General features: G+C 43.5%; 1 protein-coding gene and 1 pseudogene across 1 annotated transcript; one reads left to right on the top strand and one right to left on the bottom strand.

Annotated features, from left to right (window-relative positions):
• Positions 1-321: 321 nt before the first annotated feature.
• LOC118472087 (uncharacterized) lies at positions 322-681 on the top strand (annotated as a pseudogene).
• A 3,506-nt stretch (positions 682-4,187) lies between these two features.
• LOC100285569 (uncharacterized) lies at positions 4,188-11,281 on the bottom strand. Its single transcript, NM_001372304.1, has 7 exons — positions 10,296-11,281; positions 9,331-9,619; positions 9,163-9,248; positions 4,991-5,214; positions 4,842-4,908; positions 4,687-4,746; positions 4,188-4,607 (listed from the first exon to the last, which is right to left on the bottom strand). Exons 1-7 carry the CDS (start codon positions 11,196-11,198, stop codon positions 4,494-4,496), a joined length of 1,743 nt encoding a protein of 580 aa, NP_001359233.1. The 5' UTR covers positions 11,199-11,281; the 3' UTR covers positions 4,188-4,493.
• Positions 11,282-11,505: the final 224 nt, after the last annotated feature.

Here is an 11,505-nt window from a genome sequence, read left to right as displayed (position 1 = left end):
TGAGTTGTGACGCGGCGGACCTGCTCCACCCACGCCCTGCTCGGATCCACCCTACAGTACGCCACCACCCAACCGCTCGCAACCCTAATTTGAATCGTCGTCATTGTCTCCCATATCGCAATTCTCCCTCATCCCCTCACTCCCAAACCAAACCCTAGCAGATCGCCGTTGTCCCCTCCTGGATCGCCATTCACCCATATTCCTCCCCGACGGCAAGACCTTTCCTCGAGTTCCTCCGCTTCGTGGTGAAGAAGCTGCCCGCGCCTCGCCGGAAACGGAAGCAACAACCGCTAGTCGCGCTGACCTTCTGCGACACCAGCAATGGGGCTGAAGCGGCCTACGGCGAGAGCGGGGGAGGCAGCAGCGTAGACCATCACGTTGTCCGTGTCGGCCATGTGAGGCACGGTGCGCACCTCCATGGGGTAGGACGAAGCAGTGACACTAGAGCCAACTCAAAGGTGAGATACTCTTCGACTAGATCTTGATCTCGCTTCTCAATTCTAAATCCCCTGCATAAACAACGCTGCTAGTGTCCATCTCCGGCGTGGCGTCACCACCATTTTCAGTTGTGTATCGACTGTAGCTCAGTCGACATATTCTGCTACAACCCTCTCGTCTCTCCAAAAGATGGAACCATGGATGGAGGGAGCATTCCTACGGCGGATGGAGCAGCGGGCCTAACTGCAGGTCAGTTGTTCGATCAATTATGCAACTCACCATACTCATTCAATTAGACTATTTGATTGGTTTGATTGATTTTTTACTCGGCGTATATTTTGGTTGATGTAGTCAGCATCTTATTGCATATCTGTTTTTGTTGTTCTATGTTTGCTTTCTATTTCTTAGAAGCATTTGCTATATAAATTAGTATGGCTCGTAATGGCTGACGATTGTAATGCATTTTGATAGATAGCACCTCATTTTGTCGACCTGCACACATTCTTCTTTTAAAAAGTGATATTAAATCCCTCACTCCAGTTTATTATGATTGTGATTGTATTCTATGATGTTATTTAGCAATACATAGTATGTTCATGACGTGTTATTTGTACATTGCATCATTCTTCCTTGTACTAAAATGTTATGCAAGTGATAGGCATGCTAGTTGTATTCTATGATGTACCTTGTATCTTTGAAGCTAGCAACTCAAACATAAATTAAAATCAAAATTTCTGTTTATATGCTGGCCAATCCTGCAAGCAATTCTTTGTTCGAAGAAGACATTGAGGCCCTCACAAAGAGGACACATGTTGGTGGGACAGAAGTGGTTGAAGCAAAGGCTGGCAAAGGGCTCTGCAACATTGTCTATGGCGTAAGTTTAGAACATATGAATCGTTGTCACTGTCAGCATGTCTATTGGTTACACTATAGAATATCTTGTCTGTTTATTAGCCTTTTAGAATTTTATGATTATTTTCTTCTATGCTCTGCAACTATTCAATCAGTAGATGCTTCTTGCCTTCATTGATTTTTCTATGAAGAACTACTTGCCGTTCATTGAATTTTCTATGAGACTATGGTATAAATTAGTTGCTACATGATTGCTTGTTATATGTTCGTGCATAGATTGTCTAGTAATGTTAAGCTTATAACTTCCAAGCTAGTTAAATGCATGGCACCAAAATTTACTATATTTACAACTACTATTTTATGAATGTTCATGTATTCATTTGATTGTATGTCTATTGCATCAGTTCGCTGTCAAAACTAGTTGTATAGCTACCAAGCTATGTAACTGTAATGAATATCAGTAGCAGTTCTGTAGACATTAAACCTATGAAATATAAAATACCTTCACTGTTTTGTAGATGTTGTTGTCCTTATTTGAAAACTTGCTCATTATACTTAGTTAGCTTTCCATTATTGCATTCATGTCAAATGTCACTCAAAATATTGCTACTATTTTTGGAATGAAGCCTTTTGCCAAATGATGGCTTGCCCATGAGCATTTGTACAAGATAATGTATCTTACTTTTCCAACTAATTTAATGCAATATGAGTGAGGCCTGTCTAGGTAGGTGGGATTTGGATCCATATTTGTCAACTACACAACCTGTGATCAACATTACTCGTCGTCATTTACGGCAGTACAAATGAACTAGTTTGAGATCATTCATATTGCCCTAAATCCAAATAATGTTCACTGGAGAGATTTTTTCTTTTGGTAATCTAATCTTCTAACTCAAGTTTGCATTCAGTTTAGAGTGTAGGTTATGTTAGTCATAACAAGATGGAAAAGATAATCATATTAACAAGGAAAGATCATATTAACAGTTCATGTTACGTTTGCAGATATGGACCTTGGTGGTTTTGTCCACGTTAGGGAAGCTGGAAGAGTCCTTTCTACTCATTTTTATGCTAACAGTGGTGTTATGGTGAAACAGAGTCTTGCGTGTATGTATCAACAGCTAAACTTTAAACACGACATTATCATAGTTAAGTACAAGAATAATAATCTCTTGTATCTTATTGTAAAATCTGAAACAGTTATCATGTAGATAGTTAGCTTGCATTTTACGCTACAATTATCTCAAATCACTTCTCGTTGCATTTTATGCCAACTTATGACATTTCTTGATGCGTTTTACGACAGCCTCGTGCGGAGAGATACATATGGCCACATTCGCTGTTACGAAACAGTTGATTATTTATGCTAAAATTCGTACTCATTTATGCTATTTTTGTTCACATTTTACACTTAAATTTGTCCAGGACTGAATCCGTGCGCTGTCATACGTGTGCAGTTTTCAAACCGAAATTTGGGACCCATTCGTTGTTATGAAATAGATCGATAATTTACACTAAAATTCGTACTCATTTACACTGTTTTGGTTCACGTCTTACGCTGAAATCCGCCTGAGCTCCCACGCACAATCGACTCTGTATCTTTTGTTCCGACATATACGGTAACTTCCAGCATCGTGGGTGCGCTAATCATCGTGGTGTGTGGACCCACCTGAACGAACCAACGAAAGTTTTGTTGCCGCTCTGCTGTTATGCAAGTCTGAACCATCAAATATGTTAGCATAAACACGAGTAGGAACCAACTACTCGACCAACGAACACGACGCTGGTCAATCTTCGTCCATCCCATCTCGACCCCACCACGTGTGTACCTTCTGTTTACGCAAAACATAACACATGTTTACACATGCATAAACGCATCCCACTAGCCCAATCCGACCACGCGCGTGACCACTACCCTAACTGGGACTTCCTATGCCTATCGGAAGCAATAGGCTTCCATTACCAACAGCCTATATATATAATTATTAGGTAAATGAAATTAAGATATACACGTGATGTACATATTTATCACTATCATGTTTGTTGGGCCCTCAATCAAAATCTCCCGTCCCGCCACAAGCAAGCACGGGCACAGCACAGATAGACGAGCTCACATCACTTCCATCAGTGGTCATCTAGCCTAGTTAAAGAGCATCTAAAACAATATCTAAAAAATAACACGGTTACCAATACTTTCGGATATTTTAGGTGTAGAGCTCCCGCTTAATGATCTACTGGATAGATAGTACTTCACCAGAACCTAGATTCGGTGACCATTGTTAAAACAATAATAAATTTCACATATGAACTCCAAAGTCATGAACTTTTTTAAATCACCAAGAAGAAATTTACATTCATTTCTCCCCCACTTTGTAGGGTTTTGCTTTTTCATATTTATGAAAATTTAGCCTTAAAGTTGGAGTAATCAAGCTCCAAAATTTCTACATGTTTTTAAAGATTTTGCAGATTTTCTCAAGTCTAAGTCTATGCACAGAAAACTGAACTAAGTGTGATTCCATCTTATGTGCTATTGATTAATAGAAAAAATAAAAAGCATCACAAAAAACACACGTAAAGAAGAGAAAAAAATAGTTGCACATATGCACTAGCATTATTAAGCTATACTTGTTGGCTTCCTTGTTCCTTCATGCAATTGTATTAATACTGTATTTAGGCCACCAACTAGGAAAAGTGCTCTAGACATTTATTCAGCATGCTATTTGTTTGACAGGAGAGAGTACCTTTAGCCTAGCCATCATCAAACAACAATCAGATCAGACTAGGCGGCATGAAGGGCACATACCATCGAAGCAGGACGTGCGCATCATTTCAGATCAGACTAAAGTTTGGTCGCTAATTATGAAACTAATTACACAGATGAAAGATAAAAGATGAGAAAATTTTATGAAACCTAATTAAATATATATTATATTCAAATATTTAATGGGACATGAACTAAACTTTAGCTAGGGAACCAACCCCCACCCACAAGCACGCAAAGTCCAGCATCAATAAAGCAAGACGGCGCCTATACTCAGACTCTGCCACAAACATGAATAATCCAATGTTAACTGCACTTACAATCCAATTGGGAAAAAAGATTAGCCCCTCATTCTTTTGCCGTCGCTGCTTGTTAAAGGGCACGTTAACTAACAAAGCCAAGCACAAGGGACGAACAAGCAGGTACAATCGCATCGTGTGCCTGATCATCTCATTTGGACTATCCCAGCACTTACAAGCTTCTGAATCTTTTGCATAACTCCAGGGTTCTTCAGGTGCTCCTGGGCCGCCCTTGGGTTCTCCTGGAAATCATTTAGCACCTGCCAAACATGACATCATCAGCATGCCCGTATAGTAAGTTTTGATACAAGATACCAGAGTTCAGGGACTCAACGGTACCTGTCTCATGATAGGGTCGGTAAGAATGTTCTGGATCTCTGGGTCTTGCATAGCTTTGTTCTGCACAGACAGCATGAAGAACAGTTAACTGAATCTTCTTAACTTCTAAAGTTGTGAATACCAAAGAATACAGAAGCACATCCCAATATGGTTACCTGTCTTTCTTGCAATTCATCCTGACTTATTTCACCTCTGTTAGCCTTGTTAATTTGTTCAATGCACCTGCAAATATTAAAAAGTGTTAACATGTTGAAGCAATATACACAGAACAATCAGATTAGTGGTACTGCATAAGCTTTAGTACCTCCTAACACCATCAAGCAGTTCCTGGTTTTTCGGGTCATGCTTCAGGCCAGCCTGATAGGTTTCCATGGCCTTGTCATATTCTTTCATGAAGAATTGAATTGCACCTTTCCTTGTGTACCCTTTAGTGAAGGTGGGGTCTAGTTCAAGACACTTCTCTGCATCTTTAAGACCTTCAGGCATGGCTCCTAACTTGGTGTAGCAGGCAGCCCTATTGCTGTAAACCTGTATATAAATAACATTTGAAGGTCAATTACAGGCTGCAAGTAACACATGTAAGCTTATACAGACACAGCTGAAAAGTGCAACAACATTAAGCAGCTCAATATATAAAGGCAGAAAGAGGGAAGGATACCAATTAAGAAACATAGTATGGATTAAACTATTACATTGATCATGTATTATTTAACTCGCAATCAATTGATAAATAGCAAAAAACCACAAGCACAAGACATCAATAGCAAGCTCCCAACAAGTTAGAGCTACCTGCTAACTCTAAGGCCAGTCACATCCACCTCAATAAGAGCTAGTTTAAAAACAAATCACCGATGATATAGCTTTTACACAACGCTCAAAGCTAATCTGGTTCTCAAAGCAAAGAAAGATGATTGGAGAGACATAAGTGATGACCAACTAAACATCAAGAGACATGCAAGAGACTAGGTCATGACAAAGAGCTAGTCCTTCTAGCTCTCTACATAGGAAAAAATGACCATATGATGATTATTTGTTGCATAGACTATTGTTGATATGAATTATATGAGCTAGCTGAGCTGAGTTGCCATTGTTGGAGATATGCACACCATCATTGTTACAACAATCAAGTAATCCAAAGTAACCTAGAATAAACAGAAGGGAAGTACCTCAATTTGTAGGGTTCATATGATTTGACCAGCGTTTTTGGATATTAAGTTGGAATAGGAAAGGGATATGACTTGTGGGTGTAGCTTATGAGGTGTGGATTTTTTTATTCGGAAGTCGACATCATTTCAAATTCCATTGTCTGGCACATAGCCTATGGGTATGGATTGGGGGGAAAGAGGAAAATGACAAAATCAATTTTTTATGTGGAAGATATCCTCCTCCACATAGGTATTTTGATCATTTCACAGATCATAACCCAATCCATCCTCATAAACACCCCACCACCACCACCATGGGATAGCAGCAATGAGATACGACGAGCTTGTATCCCTATCCCAAACCAATATTTTCCCCATAACCACCAAACGCTGGAATAAATCTAACCTATCCATCATTTCCCTTTCCCACTCCTCGTAACCCAGTTGCTAAATTAAGTTTAATACTATTAAGTTATTGCAGCAGACACCCTCTGTGTCTAACCAGTACCAACAGCGAATGGTTCGAGTTGAAATGTCGAATCAAAGTAAAACCATAGCTTATCAGGAAAGCTTGAAGTATATAGAGGTAGAAAATATGAATGTTCAGCAAACAAGAAAAAGTGGAAAGTTGTGGTCCATTTATGGGGTACTTCCCTTTATTTTCTAATATGAAAATGAGAAAAGGTTTTTAGGGGGGGGGGGTGGCCAGCCGGGCTGGGCCGCTAAAAGACCTCACAGCCGGCCAGCACAACCCTAGGCATGTTGGTGCCTCCTCCAGACGGAGAGCGGAGGCCAGGGGGCGCTGGGTTCTCGACAGGGGCGGCAGCGCTCAACGGCAGCTCCGTCTTCCGCGGCACGTTCGCCGAAGCTTGTGCAACCACCTCCTGCTCGGCTCCTTAAAATGGGAGGTGAATCCCCTGGCTCTAGAATATCTCTGGAGACGCAAGATCTCTACTCCTTTCCTACTCACTGCTCCAGTCAAGAACTCAATCGATTCGTTCGATCCCTGGCATTCCTGTGTTCGTCTCGCTAGTAGTGATTGAAAGAGGACAGTGGTTGCGCTGCACACGTGCAGAGAGGTTTTCTTGTGCTCAACTGCTGTGCTCGAGCGCCTGTGTGGTGTTGTGGGCTTCTTTCTGGTTGCTGTCAACCGTGGCTTGGTGCTTGAGCTTCCTGATGTGCAGTGTTCCTCTTCTCGGGCTGGTGTCGTGGACGTTTCCCTCGGCCTCAGCAGCGACTCTAGTATCTCCGTCAAGCTCCCGTCGTGCAGACTCGGACGTGGGCAGCGGAATCGGTTTTCTGGGACAGAACATTGTGTTCGTTGCAATGTTTACAAGTCGAGCGACCAGCTGGTCGAGTGAGAGGGGCGACCAGGCGACTAATCGCGATTAGGGCGACGATTAGTCGACCTAATCGATCCTGGTCGACCTCTGGTCGTCCGTTAGTCGTCCTATAGATTTAAGGACATATGTATATGTATATAACTATATATTAACTATATAAACACTGCATTTCTACAATAATATAGGCATAATTAGTAGCAGACTAGCAGTAATTCAGTAAAAGTGTAAAGCTGAATCCATCCAAAGTCCAAAGTCCAAACTGCCTACTGGGAGATACCAGATGACTGCTATCTTCCGGGCGCTGCAGAGGTAATAGAGGGAAAGGGAAGGGAGACTGGGAGATAATCAAAGAAGGGAGAGCAAGTGCTACCTTCAGATGACGAGCTCATCTTCAATTCTTGACTAGCTGACAGACACCGGAGCACTGGAGTACTGGACGCCGCTGGACGGCTGGAGCACTTGGAGGCTGGAGCAGAGACGTCGGCAGAAACCAGAGAGGACAGGGGAGAGGAGTAGGGTTTCTGGCGGCTGGGAAGGGTTCTGGCAGGTTTCCGGCGGCCAGGAGGGGTCCTGGCGGCTGGGAGGGTTTTTGGAGGGACGGGCTACTGTAGATGGGCCAAAAACCAGAGTGAAGCCCAGTACCAAAACTGCAACGACCAAAAACGACCAGGAAGTGTTCGACCAGACGACTAATCGCCCAGGTCGACGACTAGTCGGACGACTAGAAACCCTAATCGCGTCGTCCTCCTAATCGCCCTCTTCCAGGCGACCAGCCCGACTAATCCGATTAGTCGGACGACTTGTAAACACTGGTTCGTTGAGCTTGTCTTCCCACGTAGACAATCTACGTGATGTGAGTTACCCGTTGCCTCTCTTTACTTACAGTATACTTTGTGCAATCTGCTAGTATTATATACTTGGGTGTGATTGCACTATTGTGGGCAGATTTGTTTGCTCGATGATGATAGCGGTGTAGTGAGACAACGTGACAGTCTGGGTTTTAGTGTGTTGTTATTTTCAGCATTGATTATATTTGTGCCCAGTCATATCTTACTATTGCGAAGGCTGATTACTTGAGTTAAATTATGTTCCTTTATTCCAGTGCACAGTACTTTGATCTTGGTATTCATGCTTGGCTTCTAGGCTCATTATATTTGATCTAAAACCCTGATTTGGTAAGATAGAACTGTCACGTTAGTCAAGTATCTTTGATCACCACTTAGCGTTGGAGGGTTGTCTAGTGGAGCAACCCACTAATTTGAGAACAAAATCTAAATATAAATAATCATGTTCATGTGTATACTCTATTTTCTTCATCTACTAGCCATGTTTGATGTTCAAATGGACCTGAGTAGCTATGTTTCATATTTTTATGTCCTAGATTGCTACTGTTCATTGTTGTTACATTTACATATGACATTTATCTGAGTTATATGCTTGTTTTATTCGGAATTAGAATATTTAATCAATTTAAATATGTTGGAAGCTTGTCACCTATTTCTCTAAATTTACAATAAAAGTTACAATTTAGAATCTAGAAAAAGCAAATCAATTGCACTTTCGAAGTTAAAGACCAAATCCTAAGTTAAGTAGCTTCATATAAGAGCAAGAATCCTTTTCAAATCAACCAAGAAATGCATCTCTTCTAGTGACAATTCTTATCTCAACCAGAATCGTTCTTCCTTCTACCATATCTGCCTTCTCTACCTCCGCAAGCCAAGGCACTAGGCAAACCACTCTCAGCATCAACATCACCCCCAAGAAAAACACAGCCATGACAAGTCATTGAACGATGTGGATAAACACAAAATGAAGTCTTATTTTTCCTTCTTTTTTTGGTAAAGGATATACAGTCTGTACTTGCATTACAAAAACACAATCAAGTCATGTAACTGAATATCAATTACCAAGTTTCCCAAATATTTCATATGTTATAGTATTATACCCTAACAAAGGCAGATTGTATGAGACAGAGGTAGCAGAATTACCCTAGGATCCTTTGGGTTTCTCTTGAGAGCCTCCGTGTAGTGTTTTATTGCTTCTGGGTATTTTTGCTCCTTGAAGAACTCGTTGCCTACAAATCATATGACAAATTACAAAACTATAGCAGAATCACCAACATGTACTAGAGATGACATTATAAAGATTATACATACCTTTCTCTCTCTCCTCATCTGCTAATTTTGGATCATAGTACTCTTGTTGCTCCAACTCTTTTTTCGCTCTCTCAGCCTCATTCAACTTTTTAAGAGTGTCTGGGTTCCGATGCTCAGTTAGAGCCTTCTGGTAGGTCTCGATGGCAATATCAAAATCCTTAGAGGTCTTAGCAAGCTTGACTAGAGCTGTTCCTTTTCTTGTCAGTGCCCTTGAGATCATCTTGAAATCAGCACGAAGTTCTCTTCCCCTCTCCACAGCCTTATCACAGTCCTTGATGCATTCATCGTACTGCAGGTAAAAGGTAATATTAATACATTACAGTGACAACTTTGGCTACCAAAAGTAAGAGAAAGCTATAGACACTTTCTAGTAAAACAAGAATATCTGATATTTTGGGCATAGGTCACAGTTAAATCATGTCAGAAAATTTGGATTCTAATGAGGCATAATGTAATACTTCCTCCATTCCAAATTATAAGGTATTTTGGCTTTTCTAGATGCATGCTCTGTTCTTAAGGCGTCGCCTAGGCGTCCGGGCGGTGGTCTAACGCCTAGGCGCCTTGCCCGCCTACCTCGCCTAGGCGCCGCCTAGGCGTCCAGGCGGTGGTCCAACGCCTTGGACCGCCTTATCGCTTTAAAAACCATGGATAATGTACCTAAAAAAAGCCAAAATGTCTTATAATTTAGAATGGAGTATATTGCACTCTTTACTCCTAGACAAAGCTCTAAGTAAGAACAACTGCTTCTCAACTAAGCACTTTTCATTATTAGCATGCATGCATGACAAACAAGTATCACAAATCCGCATAATGGCAACTCAATAGTAGCCAGTCCCGCACCTCATTCCTGTAAATCACAACTCAGTCTACTAGTGATTTGTGCATTGCATAAACCAAAGCAAATGAACATCAACAAACAGTATGAGAGCTCACTGGATGAAACCAGCATAATAGAACCGCCTCACCTTTCCCATTTCAATATAAACTGCTGCCCGGTTAGTCAAATAAGAAATATCCTCGTCGTCATGTTCCAAGGCTTTGGTGTAATGCTGGATCGCCGCCTCGAAGTCCTTCTTCTTGTAAGCTGTGTTACCTAACTCCTTCTCCTTCTGAGCAGCAGCTTTCCTCTCCTTGCGCTCCTTTTCCTCATCAGTGAAATCCATCGGCTCTGGCTCGGGCTCCGGCTCCACCTCTCTGGCTTTCGTCTGAAGAGGAGATGTCTGCTGCTGCTGCGGCGGCGGCGGCGGTGGGGTAGACTGCGATGGCTCGGAGGCCTCGGGTCTCTGGATCTTGACATTAAGCATGAGGCTGAGCACCTGCATCATGCGGGGATCGGAGAGGTACATGCTGATGCTGCTGGGGTTCCTCTGCACTTCGCGCAGCATCTGCATAAAGTCGGGCTCGTTAAGGTAGGCGCGTGTGGTGGGGTCGGACGCGATCTTGCTCCACAGCTCGGGGCCCTGGAACATCTGGCCGATGGCGTCGGGGCCGGACGGCCCGCGACGCGGCGGGGCGGCGGCGGCCTTCTTGGCGTCCTCGAGCCCCGCCTTGAGACCTTCGTTGCTGGGGTCGAGCGCAAGGCCCTTCTCGTATGCGGCGACGGCGCTGGCGGCGTCGCCGAGGCCGAGGTGCGCCGCGCCGAGGCGGGAGTAGCCCTTGGCCCAGTCAGGCTTGAGCTCGACGGTCTTCTGCGCGTCGGCGAGAGCGTCGGAGTAGCGGTGGAGTGAGGCGAGCGCCGCCGACCGGTTGGAGTAGAGGACGTGGTTGCCCGGGGCGAGCGCGATGGCGTCCGTGAAGTGCCTCGCCGCCTCCTCGAAGCGGCCGGCTGAGAACGCCGCATTACCCTTCGCCTTCGCCTCGTCGGCCATGGCAGGGGCTCCGATCCGATCGAGCTCTCGAAGGTTCCAGAGGGCTTGGCGGCTGGGAGGGCCGGAGGAGGGTGCGACCAGAAATGTCCGGGGGGGGTTGATGGGGATTAAGGCGAAAAGCTTTGAGGTTTTTATAAAACCGAGAGGAGCCCAGCTGCGTGCTGGCATAGTTGCATCCCAGTTCTCGAAGGTTCTTCCACGGAATAGCCGATCAGGAATTACGGAAGGCAACGGAAGGGACACCGGACACCGGACAACCATATGGATTACGGCCTGCCACTGTGTGTATTTCTATTTTATTACGCCT

Source organism: Zea mays, chromosome 5 (assembly GCF_902167145.1).
Source record: "Zea mays cultivar B73 chromosome 5, Zm-B73-REFERENCE-NAM-5.0, whole genome shotgun sequence".
In the NCBI taxonomy this organism is placed as follows: Eukaryota; Viridiplantae; Streptophyta; class Magnoliopsida; order Poales; family Poaceae; genus Zea; species Zea mays.
This window is presented reverse-complemented; position numbering and strand designations above follow the sequence as displayed.